Source organism: Podarcis cretensis (assembly GCF_951804945.1).
Source record: "Podarcis cretensis genome assembly, chromosome: 3".
Lineage (NCBI taxonomy): Eukaryota > Metazoa > Chordata > Lepidosauria > Squamata > Lacertidae > Podarcis > Podarcis cretensis.
In genome coordinates this window covers 62,999,375-63,022,248 of record NC_137172.1, presented here as the reverse complement: position 1 = coordinate 63,022,248, position 22,874 = coordinate 62,999,375, and the positions used below count along the sequence as shown (strand labels likewise).

General features: G+C 40.8%; 2 protein-coding genes across 5 annotated transcripts in view; both read left to right on the top strand.

Annotated features, from left to right (window-relative positions):
- Positions 1-542: 542 nt before the first annotated feature.
- Positions 543-6,750, top strand: CCDC28A (coiled-coil domain containing 28A). 3 transcript variants are annotated; one of them, XM_079970986.1, is made up of 6 exons: positions 543-683; positions 2,937-3,131; positions 4,248-4,411; positions 5,202-5,356; positions 5,863-5,885; positions 6,230-6,750. In XM_079970986.1, exons 2-6 carry the CDS (start codon positions 2,974-2,976, stop codon positions 6,282-6,284), a joined length of 555 nt encoding a protein of 184 aa, XP_079827112.1. In that variant the 5' UTR covers positions 543-683; positions 2,937-2,973; the 3' UTR covers positions 6,285-6,750. The 3 variants fall into 3 exon arrangements, with proteins under 3 accessions (XP_079827112.1, XP_079827113.1, XP_079827114.1); XM_079970987.1 differs by having other exon boundaries at positions 550-683; positions 2,930-3,131; XM_079970988.1 differs by lacking the exon at positions 543-683 and adding an exon at positions 1,484-1,629.
- Positions 6,751-7,968: 1,218 nt separating this feature from the next.
- Positions 7,969-22,874, top strand: part of ECT2L (epithelial cell transforming 2 like) — a 27,609-nt gene continuing 12,703 nt past the window's right edge. The window contains exons 1-12 of one of the 2 annotated variants that reach the window (XM_079970944.1): positions 7,969-8,416; positions 9,368-9,630; positions 11,082-11,194; positions 13,220-13,382; positions 14,236-14,488; positions 15,544-15,665; positions 17,141-17,241; positions 17,772-17,910; positions 18,210-18,378; positions 19,375-19,500; positions 20,742-20,834; positions 22,180-22,365. In XM_079970944.1, coding sequence (XP_079827070.1) covers positions 9,457-9,630; positions 11,082-11,194; positions 13,220-13,382; positions 14,236-14,488; positions 15,544-15,665; positions 17,141-17,241; positions 17,772-17,910; positions 18,210-18,378; positions 19,375-19,500; positions 20,742-20,834; positions 22,180-22,365 — 1,639 coding nt within the window. In that variant the 5' untranslated portion in view covers positions 7,969-8,416; positions 9,368-9,456. Of the gene's footprint in view, positions 8,417-9,034; positions 9,631-11,081; positions 11,195-13,219; positions 13,383-14,235; positions 14,489-15,543; positions 15,666-17,140; positions 17,242-17,771; positions 17,911-18,209; positions 18,379-19,374; positions 19,501-20,741; positions 20,835-22,179; positions 22,366-22,874 lie in introns of those variants that run through there. The other variant, XM_079970945.1, reaches the window with a different exon arrangement.

The window sequence follows — 22,874 nt, the reverse complement described above, 5'->3', positions numbered from 1 at the left end:
TTTAAATGCTCCGTGCTTGAGGAGCTGAGCAGGTGAGCCGAGGCAGCCCCTGAACAAGAACAAAAACTGAAATCTCTGCATTTCCTTTCATTTCGTTTTCCGCCTAAGAGGGCGCTCCCATTTCTCTAATCAAGGGCCCGCCCTTATTGCGAGCCTACCTACGCGCTCCGCCCTTGCCAATTATGGACAACCGCAATTAGCAAAGCCAATCAGTGCTGCTCTCAGAGGAAGGGCTCGTGCCCACTTCCCTCTCCCTTCCAGGATCATGCTGCTTTTCCTAACAGGGTCTCTCTCTCTCTTTGCCGCGGGGGGTCACGGGAGTTGTAGTCTCTTGACATTGAAGGCCGCGCCCCCTACCCGCATCGAACGGCGTTATATGAAAAGGCGATTCATTCTCCTCGCTCCTTTTTCTTCGTGCGCTCCCCGGCCTTCCTGTAAAACACCTTCCGCGCCCCGCCTATTTCCCCTCTTCTCGAAATGGATTGTGGGAAATGTATTTTTTCTTTCGACGGAAACATGCCGTTTGGGATGAAATCGTACTACAACTCCCAAAATGCGAAGGAACCATCACGCGGCACGGGAACGCCCCCGTGAGGCTCTTTCAGGTCACATGACCATCACGGATGTTGCTTCCGTAAATATCAGGCTGAAATGCTTCAGTTCGGACAAATGTGAACTCCCAGGTAAGGTGGATCTAGCGAGGGGGGAAGAATTTTGGTTTCCGTTCTCTTCCGTCAGTCAGAAAAGAGCTTTACTTGGAAAAAGGTGGCAAAATTGGCCTTCCAACAGCCGAAAATTTTCTACTACTCCTATATTTTAGATGTGATAAAAGGCTCTACCAGTGTTCTTTGATCTGTTCCTTAAACATATTTTTAAAATATATAATTTTGGGAATAAGTACTGACTTTAAGGTAGATGAGATTTTTTTGTTTCCTGTGTTTTTGCCCCGCTCTCGTAGAACAGCAACTTTGTTTTAAATTCTGCATTCCCCTCCCCTCAGCTTTTAAACGAATATCATGCCAGGAGGGAGTTGGTATTTTTTAATTGCCTTTTAAAAATTATTATTAAAAGTGGTTTACCTGACGCTACTGCTTGCCCTGCAGCAAATTGGACCATCCAACTTCATCAGACAGTCATAGAATTGTAGACTTGGAAGGGATCCTGGGGATCATCTATTCCAACCCCCTGCAGTGCAGGAATCTCAGCTAAAGCACCCATGGTATATGACCATCCAGCCTCTGATTAAAAACCTCCAAGGAAGGAGAGCCCACCACTTTACAAGGGAGTTTGTTCCACCGTTGAACAGGCCTTACCATCAAAAAGTTCTTCCTGATGTTTAGTCAGAATCTCCTTTCTTGTAACTTGAAGCCTTTGGTTCAGGTCCTACAGAGCAGGAGAAAACAAGCTTGCTCCATCTTCCATGTGACATCCCTTTAGATATTTGAAGATGGCTATCTTATCTCCTCAGTTTTGTCTTTTCCAGGCTAAACATACCCAGCTCCCTCAACCGATCCTCAGAAGGTTTGGTTTTCAAACCTTTGATCATCTTGGTCTCACCCTCCTCTGCACACATTCCAGCTTGTCAGTATCCTTAAATTGTTGTGGCCAGAATTGGACACAGTACTCCAGGTGTGGTCTCACAAAGGCAGAACAGAGCAATACTTAATCTAATGGCACACTGTTAAGATTTGTTATTTGGCATTAGGCTGTCTATGAACATTAAAAGGTAAAGGTACCCCTGCCCGTACGGGCCAGTCTTGACAGACTCTGGGGTTGTGCGCCCATCTCACTTAAGAGGCCAGGGGCCAGCGCTGACCGGAGACACTTCCGGGTCACATGGCCAGCGTGACAAAGCTGCATCTGGCGAGCCAGAGCTGCACACGGAAACGCTGTTTACCTTCCCGCTGGTAAGCGGTCCCTATTTATCTACTTGCACCCAGAGGTGCTTTCGAACTGCTAGATTGGCAGGCGCTGGGACCGAGCAGCGGGAGCGCACCCCGCCGCAGGGATTCGAACCGCCAACCTTTCAATCGGCAAGTCCTAGGCGCTGAGGCTTTAACCCACAGCGCCACCTGCTTTAAAACATTATTCTAGCAATATTAATCAGATGTAATTCAACTGACAAGATTTGCATCACGTCAACCAAGTGACAAATTCTAGAGTCACTAGGTTGGTTTGTCCTAACAAAAGCAAGAAGAGTCTATTGGCACCTTGAATAATATAATTTTATTATGGCCTAAACCTCCTTTGTCAGATAGATAAGGTGGCCTGCAGTTAGCCATAATTGGAGTGTTAATAGGTGGTCATGCAACCTTTTCTGAATCTGTTAGTATTAGCTTAGAAATGTGCAGCCTAATTCTAATGTATATTTACTCAGCAGCTAATCCCACCGAGTTCAGTGGAACTTTATTCCAGGTAAATATTGTAACTGCAATATATAATAAAAATATATTGCTGTGGTGGATACAGTTGTAGGAATGTGCGCACAGCTAATTATTAGTTACTTATATTTTTCTTTGACTTTTCTGTCCTATGATTGCATAGACACTTAAAATATGGTCATATTTGGGCAACACATATTTCCCTGTATAATTATCTAACAATAAAATAGTGATTGATAGACTACCTATTAAAAAAAATCAAGCAGAGATATTATTAAACGGCATTGGCCACACAAAAGCTAAAGCCAGCTTTCAAGCATAACATTCCAATTCTATGCATATTTGGAAGTAGAACCTTGAACAATGGGGATTACTTTTTATTAAATGCACATAAGAGATGTTTATATCTTTCTTCCTGACTGCACTCTTGAAGTGCCTCACAGAACTTAAAGTATAAGTAAAAATACTCTAAAATTGATCTGTTAATATTAACTATGCTCTTTATTGGCACAGATAACACTATATATTATTTAATCTTTCCTCCTCAGAGCACAGAGAAGCATTAACCATATAGTACCAACAATCTGTGAAAATGGAAGAAAGAAAAACTAAGAGGAGGAGTCCCAAATCATCCACTTCTCATGTCACTCAAGTGGTCAACAATAAGAAAAATTCTGTGCCTCCTAGCAAAAGTACAGTGTTTTCAAACCCTGCACCACAGCCACCTTCACAGAAACCAAAGTTTAAAAGGTAAATGCTCATATGTTTCCTGTTGTTGTCAAGCTGCTGGACAAATTGAGACTTTATGCTTTTCAGGCAGAGAAAAAAAAATAAAAGAAGTGATTTAGGCTGCAGTCTTACACCAACTTACAGTAAACGTCATTAGATACAATGGCTCTTTATTTGTCCCTACAGCACGACGAGCCACATGTGTAGACTTGGATTTTCAGTGATTGCTTTTTTGTACTACAGTTCTAGTGAAATCACAAAAAGGGAAAAGTAATCAAACTAAAGGTACTTCAGAGAATTTTACTGTTTTATCAGTTATCTTTCTGCAGCAAGGCATCCAAGACTACATACAAGCATATAATATAAATTCACTAAAACAGTAACAGAACAACCCAGAAATACAAAAAACAAATTTAGAAGGTAGAAAAATAATCGTACACCTAATATCAGTTCATAAGATTGAGTAATAATTAAATGCAGTACTGTTTCCTCAAGCAAATACTTTGGTTCTAATGACATAAAGCCTGTATTGTTGATTAATTCCATGTGATCTTGTTCAAAATTTGTTTAAACTGCAGATATTACACACTTTCAGAATTCTGAGCTGTTGTTAGGCTACTTTTAATTTTATAATACAGGGTTTTTGAAATAGTGGGTTGTTGAATGCTTTTTAGAAAAAAATCTAACACATGGTTTGGATAGTCTTCAGTAAAACAATGAGACTCTTAAAAAGTTTCCATGTAGAATTTGTCAAACATTTTTAAGGAGATAGATCCTTGTCATTCAAGCAGTTATCTCTAATTCATAAATTAGCATGCAGCCTTTCTTAGCTAGGAATTTTCCATGAAATCTTTGCATGATATCAGATCTTTTTCTTTCTTAATGAAATGTAAAATCTAGAGAAGCTGTTTGTACAATCAGATAACCATATCACTACCTTCATAAGTTGATATTGTGAATTGCAAACTAGAACACTAGTTTTGGATATAGCATAATGGATCATTCATTAATTTATTTGTGCTTTTGTCCCAGGATGATATTTTCTTTAAGGCATTTGTCACATTGTACATTCAAGATAGCAAAAAGACTGAGAGCACCAAGAAGATGGTAATAATTTAAATAACTTCTTTTTGTCAGGGGCATGAAAGAGAAAGCCAAAGCACCAGGAGCAGAAAGCAAAGGAGCACAGTCTGCTCCAATCCAGCACTCATTTCTCACTGATGTATCAGATGTTCAAGAGATGGAGAAAGGACTTCTGAGTCTTCTGAATGACTTCCACTCTGGCAAACTTCAAGCATTTGGTAATTTGGCTGCTACTTCTCCACTTCTTTCACATGTGAAAGTGTAGGATATGGCTGAAAGTCTTAAGTGTTGGCTAGATCTCTTAAAACGTAGGTGGTGTTTCACTAAACCATCTTTCTCTCTAAATCTGGGTATCTGTAGCAGAGGAGGCAGATCATGGTACTATTGCCAGACTTCGAAGTACAGTGGTACCTTCGGTTGCGGGATCTGTTCTGGAAGTCCGGCTGCATCCCGAGGAATTCACAACCAAAGGTGCCACTTCCGCACATACACGTGATGCAGTTTAGCACTTCTGCGCATGTGCGCACAACAAAACCCAGGAAAATACTTCCAGGTTTGCCATGTTCGCATCCTGAAAGACACACAACCAGAGGTGTGCGTACTGTACTGTAGAGCTATAATGTATTATCTTATGCTGCATGCTTTTGCCAGTGTAAATCTTCTAATTCTTTTATACAGTCGAACCTTGGAAGTCGAACAGAATCCGTTCCGGAAGTCCATTCGACTTCCAAAATGTTTGGAAACCAAAGCATGGCTTCTGATTGGCTGCATGAAGCTCCTGCAGCCAATCGGAAGCCGTGGAAACCGGGTCAGACGTTCGGCTTCTGAAAATTGTTCAAAAACCGGAACACTCACTTCTGCTTTTTGATAGTTTGGGACCGAAACATACGAGTTCCAAGACATTCAGCAAACAAGGTACAACTGTATTGGAATAAGTAGAAGAGATGGTCTATTCCTTTACCTTTGACAGAACTTTTTTTTGATATTTCTGCATTCTGATTGTTTCAGGAAATGAATGTTCCATAGAGCAAATGGAACATGTAAGAGGAATGCAGGAGAAGCTGGCCCGCTTGAATCTAGAGCTTTATGGGGAGTTGGAAGAACTTCCTGAAGATAAGAGAAAAGTAGCTAGTGACTCCAATCTTGATAGACTGCTGTCAGATGTAAGTATAAACAACGAGGAGTTGCTCTACACAGTCACATCTGTATTCAGAAAGTGGGAAGAGCTGAATGGAAGTTCTTGTAACAATAAGAACCACATCTATAGATGCTAAGATTAGTTTTCTTAAGCACTGTACTTCCATGCTTGACTGAATAGAACTCTGAAGCTGGCTAATTCCATTGCTGTCTAAGCCTAAACTTGGGCAACCAGAAGAATTCTGAAAATGGTACAATAATTACAGTAAGCCTAAATTTAGTTTTGCAGTGAACCAGTACAAGCATCTGTACTGGTTACCAAAATGCTTTTGGGCAAAGTGCTGATTGGCATCTATAAAGCCCTTGGGTCCAGCCTTCCTCCAGTGGAAGACTCCATTGGATCTCGGTCCTTTCTGTGAATGGAAGGAGCTGCCCTCCTTGCAGAAGAGACACACTGGATTTAACTAACTAAAACTTGATCGCTTGGCTAATTTATCACTATCATGCTGATTCTCTGTTTTTTGCATTGTAGCTGGAAGAACTGAATTCCTCTATGTATCCTTTTTGTGAAATGGCCTATGCTGATGAAGCAAGTGTTAATTGCCCAAATTGTACACCTTAGATCATAAGCAAATTGTAATGATGAATCCAGGTTAAACAATTTGACATCAATTCAACTCAAGCAATTTTTTATTTTAAGGCTTTTATTTTAGGTTGTGTTAGATTAACAAACCCATGAAACATATTTTCCTATGTTCCTGTGGCTTCTTAATAATACTCTGCTTTTCTTGCTATTACCTTAAACATTGCTCTTTTCAAAGTACATATAGTACTAGGAAAAATTGATGTTTTTATAGTTCAGTCCTGTAAGTTGCAGTTCCTTAACTTGCTTGTTTCAGACAAAAACTTCATTTAGCAGATGTTCAAGATGTTCCGAATACCAGCACAAGCTAAAATGCACCTTGTCTTTGTTTGTGTTTCGGAAACCCAGGGTGTCTTATTTCATTTCCAGTGGACTCTCTTTCTTGCTTCTGCAGCAAAGTATTTATATGCAAGTGAACATATTCACACATTCCTCTTAGCAGATGCGAGTTCTGCATATCTGTCAGGGTTGGAATCTAGGGTACAGGATGACCATGTCTTGCTGCTATGCTTTGTATTACTGCCTTATCTACCGTGAAGTGTTTGAAAAACTTGAAAATGCATTTTTATGCTGAGTGTTCGGATGATTTTGAGTTCTATATAAGTATGATTTTTAATATAATATGTTCAACTTTGATTAAATTAATAATGGAGCGTGGTGTTCCTGTTGCTTTCCCACGGTGCAGACAATCAGCTTAGACGTTCCTGTGTTTCTTTTTGCGGGTGATGCTGTTAAATTAGTGTTTAATTTATTTCGGCAATAAAATAATTCTAAAGATTGCTAGTGTTTTTCTCTACAATAACAATTTATATGTCTACCACTGAGAGGTTCTTTAAGTGTGGCTTATTTTGTGGGGGGCAAGGGGAGGTATTATACTGCAGTATCAGGGCTTGAGTCAGGCAAAGGTCAACAAAAAACAATAAATCACCCATGGTCAGTGAAGTTAAGACTTTATTCAAGTTCAGGTCTAGCAATCTCTTCCTAGGAGGTCTTGCCCCGATGACACAGTTGCAAGGACTAAAGGTCCCTTCCTGCCCAGCCTTCTCTAAGGCTCCTCTTCTGGGTTTTTCCTGCATAGTCTCAAACCGCGTCTGCACACAACTAATCTCTGTTCTGCACTCTTCATTTCTCTGCGCATTCTTGGAGACTGGGGGAAGGGGAGCTGGTCACAGCAGGATGGGGAGACTCGCTGAATTCTTCAGCAGCCTCTTGACTCCCTTCCGCTCCAGCTTCTGCTTCAGCCTCAAAGTCTGAACTGTACTCTGCCACAGATTCTTCTTGCTTACTAAACCCTGATGCCACTCCAGCTTCGAACACCCCCTCTCCTGAGTCTTCCCCCTCTGACAACTCATTGTTGTCTCACTACCAGTCCCCTGGCTCTGAGTCTTCTGCTCTTGCGGGTTCCCCAGCGGGTGCCTCTTATCACTTCTCTGCACCCAGCCAGTCCATGACATACAGTTTGCATTTAAATTCTTGTTTTATTTTCCAAATCTGTTGCTAGAGGAGTTTGTTTAGCCCATGGTTGGTTTTTACTCCCTGAATCTGAAGATCATTTGGGTTCTTTGCTTTAAAAAGCTTATTTCACACCTTTTTAAAGAAGAACTCAAGCAATAAAATATGAAAACATAGCCATGAAATTGATTAAGTTAGTCCAAGAACAACAGCTAACATGAGGAACTAATAATTCCAGTAAGAAGCATTCAGCAACACCAGGAGCAAGATGTAAATAAAGTTCTGCCATGAAGATCTGAAACTTGTTTTGAGACATTCATTCTTTTTTCAACTCTTAACATTCATCAAAACTGCAGAATATCAAAATACAAAAACAGAAGAAAACCTATACAATCACTTTTGAATAAAACTCCTGTGATGTTGGTTTTTTTAATGTAGTATTGTACCAAAGGTTCTGACAGGCCAACAAATTTCAGTTAAGCTATGGAAATGATGCACCAGATAAAAAGGAGTTTCTTTTTATATACATCTATTTTTTCTTCAGAAGCAAGGAAAAGGTGACTTAAATGTGGATGCATTGTAGTCAGAGTGCTTCACATCAATTATCTTAGTCATTCTTCTAACACCCCTGCTAGATAGTCTCTGATTATTGTGTGTGTAGTTGCTGATTTCTGCTGGCTGATTTCTATGAAATGCATTGGATCCCTTCCAGAAGTAAAGGTGACATCCTAAGAAATGTAAGCTGACAGCTCAACTGACTCTGCCAGTGTAAGTCGAGTCAGAATTAGCCCAGAACGATAAAAGAAGCTTTCTCCTTTGGTCCTGTTTCAGTCCTCTTGGCTGTAAGCCCAAAGTGCCTTGTGTTGTGTACTTTGGTTCCTATGGAGATGTAAGGAAGTACTGACCTTCAGCGAATCCTGTGGCAGTTTTGCATTTCATACGGCAGGTCTCTAGTGGCTTCCTCACGGGCCAGAAACGATATTCTACTGAGGTAAATACTGCTCTTGTTCCCTGATTTTCTTTATAGGGTGGAGGTGGTAAAATAGACAAGATTTTGTTCTGTTTGGTTGTGTTTTAAAAACTGCAGGAGTTGATATTCTCATCCTCCAGTAAACCTATGAAACATGGCAGGCTCCAGAAGAAAAAAGGAAAAAAATAAAGTATGTGCCACTAATAGAGTGGTGCACAAAGGATTAATTTGTAACATGGCTAAGGAGGAAAATGTGAGAAGCTCAATGGGAATAATGACGGAGCCGAGAGATTGATTGTGGGTGCTCAAGCATGAATTTTCGCAGGTTAAAAATCTAGCACATCTCTGCCATGTTCTAGAAACAAGTGAAGCGTTCTTACACCATTGGTCCATCTAGTTTAGTATTGTCTACACTGATTGGCAGTGGTTCTCTACTATTTGAGGCAGGGATCTTTCCCAACCCTATCCAGATGCCAGGGATTGAACCTGGGACAATTTGCATGCAGACCACATTCTCGACTGAGACAACAAAACAATGGATAGAGGGAAATAGAGACCAACACAGTATAAGGAACTGTATGGAATATTAAATTGATCATAGAAGTAAAATACATGTTTGCTATGGAAACAAACAGAAAACAATTTCAAGCTCTAAAAAAAGAGTGTTTTAAACCACCATCTTGTTATATTTTTGCCCCATTTTAATCAATGCCTGGTACCTCCTTTTAATGAGCAACATGCTTTAATGATTTCCAGAGGGGTAGCCATGTTACAGCACCATCCCAACCATGTCTACTGAGAAGTAAGTTTTGTTGAATTCAGTGGGACTTAATCCCAGGCAAGTAAGGTTAGGATTACAGTAGTCTTGGTCTCTTTCAGGAAAAAAAAACAATAACGAGTTGTGGCCCCCAAGGCTGATGTGACTCAGATACATAGTTCAATGAAATTCTAAACCCAGAGTTTATTTTCCAGGAAGAAGAGTCTCTCTTCTGTTTCTAGGCCTTTAAGCATGTCTGTATGAAGTGTGTAGCTGCAGCGCTATTAGCCACGGAAGATCTACAATGACCACAGCTGACACAATACATGCATCACACAGTGTTAAAGAATGGCATTTGGAAAGCTTAGGGTTGCTTGCAGGAGGCACAAAGAGCCTGGATCAAAATCAGACTACAGAAATTTTGAAGACACGGTTCAGTACTTGGACACCTATTGAAAACAAATCTCTTAACAATCAGGTGAGCTGCAGTCACACATAATTCATTTAATCGTTGTGCTTTCGGCCTTCATTGTACTCCTAAAGCTTACACACAAACACACCCTTGCATATTGATTCATATTTTCATAATTTGAGTAGGAAGGACTTACACGTTTTCAGATATATATTGATGTCATTGCTGCATAGGTGTGCCTGCCAGATGATGCCTTCAAATTCTGGAGTGACAGGAGTTCTGACCGCTAATCCTTGGCCTTGCCTAAACCTATCCCCACTCACTAAGTGCAATATCACAGCACTTGCTAAGTTATGAAATGTCAACAATGATGCCTGCTGCAGGTCAAAAATGAAACAGAGGAACCAAAATTAGAACGATTTAAAATATTTTAAAGCATTTTAGCCAGTTGCCCACAATAATCATGCATGGCAGGTTAGGCTGACAATTGGTGACGGACCTAGTTTAGGAAGTGAGCAAAAACAATGGGAAGTGATTTTAAAATATGTAACTGAAAACGCTGAGAGTTCCTAAAATGTTTTTTGTTGTGGTTGGCTAAACGTTTTGAAGCAGCACATGCTCAAGAGACCTAAAAGAACTACACTGGCTCCCAATACATTTCCAAGCACAATTCAGAGTGTTGGTGCTGACCTTTAAAGCCCTTAACCGCGTCGGCCCAGTATACCTGAAGGAGCATCTCCACCCCCATTGTTCAGCCCAGACACTAAGGTCCAGCTCCGAGGGTCTTCTTCTGGTTCCTTCACTGCGAGAAGTGAGTTTACAGGGAATCAGGCAGAGGGCCTTTTTGGTAGTGGCACCCTCCCCTCAGATATCAAGGAGATAAAACTTTTTAAAGACATCTGAAGGCAACCCTGAATTGGGAAGTTTTAAATGTTTTATGTTTTGCTGTGTTTTTATTGGAAGGTGCCCAGAGTGGCTGAGGAAACCCAGTCAGATGGGTGGGGTATAAATAATAAATTAGTAGTAGCAGTCCATGACAGATTACGTAGTAATAAATCTGCCAGTCTTTAAGATGTCTCAATATGTATTTTCTGGTACCTTATTTCATACATTCCATTTTGGAGGGAAAGAGGGCCCTGTTTTGGGAATTGCACCAGTCCCCCAATCACCTCCACACAAAGTCCTATTTGATTTTCTCTTTTTTTGTGTCTATGTGGCAGTTGCAGGCACACTCTCAAAGGAAAGATGTTTAATGTCCAAATTAGATGGGGCTCATTCTTCTTCCCTCAGAAAAGAGACTGAATGCTCCTTGAGTTCGAAGCAATGGGACAGTAACACTGACGGGATTTCATAATGGTGCTTTCTTGCCACAGAGTTGCACTTCCTAGAAATCCCCAGTGAAAGGGAAGTTTACAAAAGATGACTTTATGTCAGGGTGTGAAAGATGAGTGCCAGGGAAAACACTGTGTGATGGTGGGAGCTGCTCTTTGAGAGAATCCTGTGATTTCCCCCCCCAGCTCTTTCAGGAAAGAGTCAGACTGATAAGTCACTGGTTTGACCTGTGGACGGACAAGCAGCGCAAGCAGTTTCTCCATGGCATATTGATCAAGTGCAATAAGTCACAACTGAAGTAAGTGAGCCACAAGTTGTTTCCCAGGCTGCGTTTTGTGAAAAGAAAAAATAGGCTCCACAGTACACCTCCGGCAAAATGGATCATTAACTCAAGCCAGGCTGACTCCAATGCCATCATTGTCCAGTGTTCACAGAAGGCAAAACACTTACCCGTACGCATCCAAATGCAGGAGCTGAGACCACATTGTGTTCTTGCAAGATGGGTACTTAAAATTAAGGCCTATGTATTACAACAGCAGAACTGCCTGGTGAATTGCATTTTGACAGAACTCAACTTTTGTGTTTATAACAATTTTGCAATAAAGCATAGCAGCCTTCTTAAACAATGCAAAATACCTATTTATTTCTGTTAATGCTTTGAGAAATCTGTCTCTCTCACATGGCCAGTAAAATATGAGAATTAAGATATAACGATGGCCAGTAAAGGTAAAGGGACCCCTGACCATTAGGTCCAGTCGCAGACGACTCTGGGGTTGCGGCGCTCATCTCACTTTACTGGCTGAGGGAGCTGGCATACAGCTTCCAGGTCATGTGGCCAGCATGACTAAGCCGCTTCTGGCGAACCAGAGCAGTGCACAGAAACACTGTTTAACTTCCCACTGGAGCGGTACCTATTTATCTACTTGCACTTTGACATGCTTTCGAACTGCTAGGTTGGCAAGAGCAGGGACTGTCACAAGCACCGACCTTCTGATCGGTAAGCCCTAGGCTCTGTGGTTTAGACCACAGCGCCACCCATGTCCCAACGATGGCCAGTACATGGGACCTTTTTCTTTTCTTTTTGCATGACAGAAAAACTGATGCTAAGGCTGGGCTGGGGAAACTTTACTCCGACTCCTATCAGCCTCAGCCATGCAACACTAATAATAATAATAATAATAATAATAATAATAATAATAATAATTTATTTGTACCCCGCCCATCTGGCTGGGTTTCCCCAGCCACTCTAGGCAGCTTCCATAGAAACCAAAAATACAGTAAAATATTACAGATTAAAAACTTCCCTGAACAATAATAAGGGATGATGCAAGTTTGTAGTTCAGCATCATCTGGAGGGCTAGAAATCCCTCCTCTCTATAAGATTAGAATAAGCAGGAGTCCAAAGCTTGCATTTGGCTTTGGCCATGAAGCTTCATACAGTAGTGCTAATTCTTCCAGAAATGTTCTTCTGTGAATTTGTAACTTGTGAAGCAGCCTTAAATTTAGAAAGCCACAGCATGTAGTGAAGCTGCTTTGAGCTTCTCAAGGGAACAATGGGGTGCATGTGTCATAAATACCTACAGAGTTTTTGCAGTGACCCGCAATGACTGGGTTGAGACATAACTTCAAACTGTAGTTTGCTTTTATGTCTGAACCCAAACTTGCCCGCAATCCATGGTTTATTTGTAGACGACAAACCAGAACCTGAAACCACTGTGTTGGAAGTTAGTTTGTAAATTACAGCTTGTGCTAACTGTGGATTGGTGCTGTGTCAGTTCAGAGACCATTGACAAACCACAGTTAAGGTGATTGCTCTGCCTCAAGAGGCTGCAGCATTGTAGAGATGGAAAGCAACTTATGAAACTACATAAGTGCTGAGCAGACAAGAGAAATCAAAACTATGCTTTGCCTGTTATGTCTGGAAGTTCAGACACTGCTATGTCTTCTTAACCAGAGTTACTGAAAACCAGTTTCACCCAACATCAGAATCCAGTCCAAATCCCAGTGTGCATGACACAGTAAGCCAAACTATGACTTACTGGGACCACTGTAAAATGTAGTTTCCTGAAGAGGAGCTTGTAGCTGCTTTGTTCCTCCTCGATCCTTTTCCACCTTGGCCCACAAAATTTGCTTTGCCTTATAATGTTGTCTGGCTTCATTTGGCTTACTGTGCCACGCAAACACGGCCAATATCACATTTATATTCTTCTGAGTCACCTGGCAATAATTCTTCTGGATCTTTCCATAGTTCCTGAAAGGTGGTAATCAGAACCTCAGCAGAGGGTATTAATAACCACCCACTTAGGCCTGTCCTATTTCACAGGTTTGCTGAAAGATGGTTTGTAGAGAATATCCCAGTGACCAAAGTGGATTTCACCACTGTACTGCCACGTTTCATATCTTTGTACATATTCTCCTTTCTCAACGCTAAGGACCTTTGTGCAGCGGCCCAAGTCAGCTGGCATTGGAAGTTTTTAAGTGAACAGGTAAGCTTTGGGTCTGTATCTCAACTGGGGGGAACCTCAGGCCTGGTGGCCAAATCTGACTCTTCAAGCCTGGGACTCTCACCATACATGCACTCTGCCTGGCCACTCTCTCTCTTCCCTGGCCATCCCTTTTGCATCCTCTTTGCCTGTTTTTTGCCTGGCTACGATGTGTCCTTAACCTACGCGAATGCCTTTTTCTTGCTTCAAGGATAGAGAAGTGTTTGGAGAAACTAGTCTACTGTACAAAGATAACATTTACATCCATTGCTCTGCCCTCTTCCATGTGGCCTCCAAACAGTTGCACAGAAGGGAACGTGGCCCTCATCCTTGGTATATATGATCTTCACCAGAGCCAAAACTACATTTTGTGTTTGGTGCAAGAACACTGTAGTCCTCTTCGGGCATTTAGGATATCTGGGATATTGCACATGTGAGGGAGGGCTGTGGGGATGAGCATGCTAGATCTCTGACCCCTATCATTGTTGCCCTCTGCAAGTTGGGAAATTGCCCCACTTGGGGAGCCTGCTTCTTCTCATGTAGGCTCCCTACATGTGTAGTGCCTGGAAAGTTAGGGCTTCTCTGTATGTTCCTGGACTTCAGAATATTCTCTGAAGATGTGAGTCAAGGTAGCACTTGGCTTAATTGTACTTACTTGGGAAAAAAATCTGCTGCTGCTTCTCTTTTTTTGTATGTGAGAGTATTTTAATATTGAAAATCACCTTGTGGGGGCTGTGCGCCCTGAAAAGTGGATTTAACACACTTTTAAATAAGTCACACTTTAAGATTCTTGGATGTTTAGACAACATTTTCCTTTTGAAAACAACCCTCTGTTTTTTACTTCCCTACTCAAAAGGATTGTCTGTGGATGCCGAAATGCATTCTGTTTGGATGGTTTCTACCATACTTTCCTGAAAAAAATGAGTATAGTGCTTGGAAACAACATTATATTGCTTGTGCAACTGACCTGGATTACTTAACTCCGAGGGAAGTTGCTGAGTCTTATGGAACACTGAGTGAACCTAAACCAGAAAATGAAGACCAAAAAGAAAAACTACGTGAAAGATGTCTGCGGAAAATTATGAGAGAGAGATTGACTGTATGCAAAAGTAAGTTGGATGAAATTGTGACTTGATTCAGTTAATGGGACTTACTTCTGAGTAGACATGAATAAGATTGCATCATAAATCTATCCTCCAAGGACTAATATTTTTTAAAAAAACAAAGCAAACCAGCAAAATAATATATTACACAGGAAAGCAGTGAATGTTTGGTTGTGTGATGGATCTTGTTTCTTGACATATGCAGCAAAGTGCTAAGAAAGTTAGAGCACCACAGCGATGAATAAGGCTTGTGCACAAGAGTGTGGGTGTATTCTCAACCAGTTCTCATTTTCTTCAATGGGACTTGCAGGGTAGATGGTGTTAGACTGTCCTTTAGAGTAACATCCAATGATTGCATGAGTGGCAACCCCCATTCCTCTTAAAAGCTTCTGCTGTGATATTTCTCCATCCAGTTTTGGACATTTGTTCTGCAGACCTACAATGTTTAGCAGGTCCTCTTGACCCCCTGGGAAGGGCTACAGCAGGAAAGACAGGAAGGACAAGATGACTTCCAAAAGCAGCCTTCCACTCATGCAACTGTTGGCTACAACCCTTAGTTTTTAATGGTGTACCTGTACCACAATGGTGTTCCTTCTAAGCAATGTTTTAATAGTGGTTTACCCCTACAGTAGCAAATGGTCAGAACAATTACAGTAAAAAAAAATTGAAGGAATAATTTAATAAATAGTATTCTTCATTTGTTATACTTTTTATATGAAAATAAAATATGAGAACATGTGGAATTCTGGTTTTGTTAGATGTGGTTTTCTGACATGCATATATGCTACAGGTATATGAAGTGAAAAAACACAAGCATGTGCTTGTGACATGAGGTTGGCACATGGATTCTAACATGTACATACCTTCTATTCAGGTCTGTAATGTGTGCAGCAACTCGGGTTAGCTTAGCTACAATCTATACCTAGCTACATAAAAGCTTGTTTTCAAACCAATTGAAATCATCCAGTAATTGGGGGAAATGTACACAGGGAGCTTTCAGAATATTCTGTGCCTTCTGAAACATCTGGGATTAAACAGCATTGCCCAATGGTCCTTTTCAGAAGAATTAATCAAAGCTCGTCCACCTTGGAACTCAGGATTTTACAGATCTGGATTTCAACCAAAGTTGCCCCAGACTGTCCATGACCGAGTTAGATCAGCAGCAGCATTGTTTCAAATGAAGGTATTTATTGTTGCATCATGTGTTGCTATTGTTGTTTCTGTTTCAGTGACACATGACTTGAGTCTTGTCTCTGTCAGTTCTCATGAATGAAGCTCAGTGCTTGAATAGGCGAAGAATGCATTTCAGGAAGGCCAGTGGTGGAGGCACCAGCCAAGCCCCAGACCTCCTGCCCTTCCTCCTTGCTGATGCTGCCTGTTTATCTGCCCTCATTGAGTGAGCAGCACAAGGAAGAGTGACTCTGCTTGATTTGCCCTTCCCCCCTTTGGGAGGAATCTGTGCTGATCTAACCCAGATGAAGAGTCCAGGCAGCAGGAAAGATGGAGGGCAGACCAGTAATAGCATCTTGCCCAGCCACACCTCCCCCAACCCCCCCCCCGAGCATCTACAAAGTACATTTTCTTCTTCACAAGTTAGCACCTGGAATCTGAGAAGCAGAATTTCCTTCCTTTTAATTTTCAAAGCATGGCAGTATTTCTAATATGTATACAGTGGTACCTCAGGTTACAGGCACTTCAGGTTACAGATGCTTCAGGTTACAGACTCCACTAACCCAGAAATATTACCTCAGGTTAAGAACTTAGAACAGAAATTGTGCTCCGGCGGCGTGGTGGTAGCAGGAGGCCCCATTAGCTAAAGTGGTATCTTGGGTTAAGAACGGTTTCAGGTTAAGAATGGACCTCCAGAACGAATTAAATTCTTAACCCGAGGTACCACTGTATTTAAAGTTTGCAAATCTAGAATGTATGATTAAAAAAAAGAGTTGTCTCTGCAATTAAATTCCAGTACCACTTCCCCAATAAATTGGAGACTGTAAATATTTCACATTATTTCCCCCTTTGTGACTACCATGACCACAAAGCATTGCTTGATATCCTATTCAAATTACAGCTTTGAGGAACCCAGTTTAGCATACAGGGGTTTTGTTTTTCTTTTAACAAGGCCTCTTATTTGATTCTATGAGAGAATCATAGAATTCTGTGATTCAGTGACTGATATGACTACAGACGCCACAGTCAGGGGAAGATTATAATATATACTTACTTGATTTCAACCTCTTAACAATCCTGGCTGGTTAGACTGAGAGAAACTAACTTTCCTGAATATCCTCAGTCAGTTTCAAGCTTGACTGCAGAGTTGGAAAAGGGAGTCTCCAATAAAAACACCAAAACCAGGTTCAATGTTGCTGCAGAATAATTGTTGGCCCAATTGGCATCCCTCTGCGGCTGCATGTACTTGAAAAAGAAACTGCAGAAAGATCCAATTGCAGTTTTTGAGTGTAAAGTGATACACTTGGGGTGGGAGAGAGAATCCCAGCTTCCCATAGACACTGATGGGATCTGAAATGGCAGAAAGAATGGGGAGGTACCTGATAAACAGAATGTTCATCACCCATGATGGAGAATGGAAGCCTGATGCTTAAACTAGGTACCCCCACCTACTCTTTCTCATTTAATATTTTCTCTCAATGATTTTAGAATGGAACACCTTCCCCGAAGGAAATGCTTTTCAAACATATTTCTGCAGATGCTAAATCTGTGCCACGCGTTGGTTTGGAAGCTGAGACACTTCCAAAAAGGTAAGCAGGATTCAAGATTTCAGAATATCTGTCTTAAGACACAGTTTTCAAAAATAATATCACATAATCTGTATCCATGTTCATATTGAAACTGAATAAAGATAAATGTTTAAAAAGGGGGGGGGGGATATCACATGTTAAGAATAGAAAAGTCCCAGTCATGTGGCACAAATTAATTCAGCAACTAGCTGTTAGTGCAACCCAAAATGCGAACTAAATGCATATATTTTTGTCTTGCCTGGATAGGGGTGTATTGATGAGTTTTTGGCTGTGTTTACATTTGAGAGACAATTGTAAGTAAGAAATTTGAGGAAGGCCAGACCCCAAAATGTGTGTGTGTTGTGGTCCTACTGAGGGCTTGTTAAAATGTAGGGTGGCAATGGGTCTTTGTGCCTTCTTATTCCCTCTGCAACCAGTCTGCATGGCTGTCTAGCATATGTAATCTCATGTTTTCATTCTGTGCATTTGTCATTAAAAACCAGTAATTCTTTATGTCACTTTAACCTTAAGTTTCACTTGTATTCTTATAGAAAGAAGGCTGCTGGCAGCTGCTCTGATCCTGTCTTACCTCACAGACTTCATCGGACTGTTTTACAAAAGGACCCTAATGAAACACATTCCCCTCAGCTACATCTTATCTTGATATCATCCCATGTTCCTGCTTATGAGGTATTCTCATTGTCTTATTTACAGCAAGTGAAGTTAGGACTTTGTAAAACAGTAGTTTTGAACAATTCATAAAATCTGAATAATAGTTTGAATATAATTTAAATTCCTTTAGTGCTTAGTCGTAAAATAGTAATGCAATGTTAAAATAACCAGGAACAGGGTTTTTTAAACTTAGCGTAATGCAAGAGTAGCCCGGTACCTTAACATTAGTATAATTCTCAAAGACCAATTTCCATCCATGTTTTCCACTTTTGCTGTTACTTTTCTATTCAGTATTGTGTTTCTTTGTTATTTTTTAGATGATTGTGGACAGTATTAAACCTGGAGTGATTCCTGTAGTATATGATCATAGTGGCACAACCTTGGAAAGCCTCCTTTATTATGTAGGAAAGGCCTTGGATGGCCAAATGGCAAAGAGTATTGGGATTATTACTGATGGAGACTCCAGAGGGATTAACCTGCTTCAAGGTGGGATTCACTTAAAGTAGTAAAACACTTGAACTGAGCATATCACATTTGGTATTGAAGAGCAATATTGCATGGAGAAAATCAATGAAATTGGCAAGTTTCCTTTCCTTTAATAAGCCTTTGGCAGTAGGAGCCTGCTTTGAGACATGTTGTAGTCAGCGAAGAAAGTCTGACCTGCACATTGTTCGAATATGCAGAATGATTTTCGCAGAATATATTTCCTTCAGAGAGAAGGTGGCTAGTGCTACAGTATATGAAATACAGCTGTTAAAAGGAGAAGTCTGAACGGTTCACATGATTAATACTGGCACCTCTCCTGCAAATGCCCTCCAGTCCAAGATTTTACCAATGTATACATTTAATAAGTCATTATAGGAATACGGTTGTTATCTATACACTTTGCTGCTTTTATATTTATTGTTTATATATAAGGTTTGTCAACACTCTGCCCACAGAGGGCTTCATTGGTTGGTATTTTCAGGGCTCCCCCCCCCCACTGAAATTAGGCTTGCAAGAAGCATTGTGTTGTAACCAATAGAATACACACACATTGCCATTTGTGTGTGGTGCCCACAACAGTTTATCCAACTTGCAAAAAGGTTGGTGCCTCATTATTAAGTAATATTTACTGTTTATGGCATGATCTATGATGTATTTATGTATGATATGAGGTATTTGTTGATACTATTGGTATGCTATTTATTTATTTATTTTTAAAAAACAAACTGCTTAATAAAAACAGCAAGTTCCAAGTGGTGTGCATAAAACAGTAAAATATCAATAAAATGCAATTCAACAGAATTTAAAAATATACATGACTGATTTATATGACCACATAGACTTGATTAAACCTTAAAAGGGTTTTCGCAGGTGCATAAAAGTGAACAAAAATGGTGAGATATGTTTTGCATGATATATATAACATTACATTATAGATGTGTTTTTAAAAAATCCTAACGGATAGTTTGCTTTGCTGACTTATTTAATTTCTTTAAGGCTGTAGCGTCAGTACCAAGAACCTTCTTAAACCTGAGGTGAAAGAATTTTGGGCAAAGTTAAGAAGCTGTGTGATGCATCAGGAAGGTGGTTATATAGACATCTTTGTCCCTCTGGCAGCTTCAGGTCAGTTCTGTTGGCGGCAATGGCTGGTCCTTCTATGTTACTTATGAAAAGTCTAGTCAACAGGAAAACCCAATTCGCTGACATCCATATAATTATACTCATTTAGTGGCCACAGCATTATTTGTTCCCACCACACGGAGTAGAGAACTATGTGTAGGATTAATTGGCAGTTAAAATGGCTGAAGTATTTGTTGGTTACAGCTCAGAAAGTTTGACAATGGGTGAGAATCTAGACATTGGCTGGCCTAAATGCAGGCTGATAGTTTCCCAGCTTGTGTAAAGGAATAACATAGACGGGAGTGGCAGGAACCTCCTGTCCACCATGACACAAACTGATATACTTGGGTGTGTTACTGGTGTGTCATCTCCTAAGCTGGCCAAGACTTTGAAACAGCATCCCAAGGTCCCTTAAGTGTATTCTCCACTGGGGAGCGAGGCGGCAACCCAGTTCTCCATTTTACTTGAAGAAATAATGTCCTGAATGTAATAGCAGCAGTGTAAGAGGATTAGTTAAGAAAACTGTAAATGGTCAATGAATAATCTATCTTGCCTCACTTCTTCAACTAGGCAATGTAGCTATATTGGAGTAAGTTTTAACAACTAACTTACTGACTACTGACTGATAAATAGGTAGATTTTTACCCTCTTGAAGATTTTAACAAAGTTTAGATGTTCATGGCCACTGGACTAGTAAAAACCTATAATGTTTTATATGTTGGTGATGTATAATTGCCAAGGAAGGTTAGATCAGTTCCTTCTCTGTCTGGGTGGCTAATATGTTTCATTCTGGCAGGCTTCTAGTGCATTCAAATTGTAAACTTTGACTACTAAAAAATTGTTTTATGCTGGTTTATATAATCTGTGGGTTGGATGCAGACTTTGCTTCCACTGGCAAATGGAGGTGACTTTTGCTGATTTCCCCTTGCCCTCTGTAGCAATCATTGACATCTCCTGCATTGACATCTCCTGGGATGGGAGATTGTGCTGTGGGTTGGGCTGAGGTAGAAGCGCTTGTGAAAATTGCCACCATTTTCTGACAGAGGGATGTCTGCGATAGAGTAGAAGCCTTCAGTGGACAGGAGGCTTTCCATCTGTGGACGATGAAGTCTAGATCCAACTCTTCATTGTTAATATATTGAAGTTTAGTGTTGTAAACCACCCTGGGGTGCTGGTTGTAGCCAAAAAGCAGTTTTAAAATATTTGAATATTACATGACCAATATGAAATATGTAATTTTGCAGAGGCAGGAATGGAGGTCCTTTCCCAGCTGTCTTATGTAACTGGACTGTTTTTCCGAACTCCTGCAGGAATAGCAACTGGATCATATCAGCACAGTAAGTGAAAACTACTATACATATGCAGAGTTTGCATAAAGCATCTGATTTCAATGCATATTTTAGATATGTTAGGGCCAATCCTATTCCCCCTGTGGTCACTTGGCCACAAGCAGAGGCTGTAGCAGAAATGCTGGCATCCCATCACAAGCAAGGATGGACAAACTTTTAAATGCATTTGTAATCTCCACCGCCACAGATTCTTGCAAGGAGCAATGTTGCCTTGGCATTAGGAGGGTGAGGCCACTGAGAGCTTGCACATTGTGGGTAAATCACAATTAGGCATGGCATGGCTAAATGCACCTATGCTCTGTCTTGGCAGAAGGCAAATTCATATATATTTAGTTTATGGTTGTAAATACCCACCACCTCTCCCTTACATGATATTATGTGCACACGCACACACACATATATTTAAAGGAGGCCATTAAATTGCTTGTTATTGCTTGTTAAGTAATGGCATTTCAGAAATAACTTGTGTGTAAAGCATACATTGTATTATAATAAAAATGCTGCGTATAAAAGCAATGGCTGCGTATCTCTCCCATCTATTGATAAAACTCTGCTTAGACACTTGGCCAAGTACTGTATTTACAGTGGTGAGTGTCTCAACAGCTGATTTAGTGGGGACTGGAGAGAAGAGACATTGGGCCACCATTTTAATGTATATGCAGCATTGGTGTGATTTTCAAACACAATTAGCAGCTGTTTATTTTCTTAAATACGTTTGATAAACACAGTGGTCCCTCAGGTTAAGTACTTAATTCATTCCGGAGGTCCGTACTTAACCTGAAACTGTTCTTAACCTGAAGCACCACTTTAGCTAATGGGGCCTCCCGCTGCCGCTGTGCCGTCGGAGCACGATTTCTGTTCTCATCCTGAAGCAAAGTTCTTAACCTGAAGCACTATTTCTGGGTTAGCGGAGTCTGTAACTTGAAGCGTATGTAACCTGAAGCATATGTAACCTGAGGTACCACTGTACATTGTGCTCACAAAAAGCAGACATATTGGCTAATCTATTCCTCTAAGAAGAGATCGCCAATGTGGTACCCTCCAGATTTTGCTGGACTCCAGCTTCCGCCATCCCATTGGCAATGCTGACTGGAGCTGATGTGGGTTGGAGTCTTAACAACATCTGGACGGCACCATGCCTGCTGCCCCTGCTCCAGTTTGTACAAATCTGTGGGATTTAAAAGTCCAGTTGAGTATCATTAATACAGGTGGTTTTATCTTGTAAAACTGAGGCTGATTGTGTTCTCATTATGCGCCCTGCTGGAGAAAAAAAATATGAAATCTGTGGCAGAGTAACCCAAAGAATGGGGAATAACTTGCTGTGTCGTTATAGTTCTCAGTGAGTGGTTGGGAAACCAGAAAGATAGTCCTCCTCCCCCATCCATCTACTTTACTGAAGCAAAACTGCAATTGTGGCTAAGATTCACAGAATTGCTGGAAGACGCACTGAAGGCTGTCAGGAAAAACCTGAGACCCTATTTTTGTGATTTGCAGAAGAACATGACTGGCAAGATTCTTGGTAACTTCTCTCTCTGTTGCCTCCAAAGTAACTTTTAAATTAGAAATATTAGAATTATTGCAAAGGGTTATACCATGCACCTGAAAATCAGCATTTTTATGAGACTGTTGAGGATCACTTCCTATTCCATAATATATGTATGGCTCAATTCTTATTTGATGTTCTGTTCTCAAGTACAGAATTCATGTGCACACAGCAAACTATGAGGAGCATCTATGTAATTTTCGTGGTTGTCCCATTCGTTCAAGTCCCAATCATGAACAATGAGCTTGTATTTGTGGCTAGCCTAGATCATAGCTGTCAACTTTCAGATTTGAAAATAAGCAGCTTCACCTGTCCTGGGGACAGTCTACGGAATATCTAACAATCTGGGAAGCAGCGGGAAACTGTGCTGGAATAAGGGAATTTCCTGCAAAGAAAGGGAAGGTTGACAGCTATGGCCTAGATCATGGTTAGCCTGGATGATATATTTTCTTCTGTTTGGAGGAAACTTGCCTGTGTGCACTGCT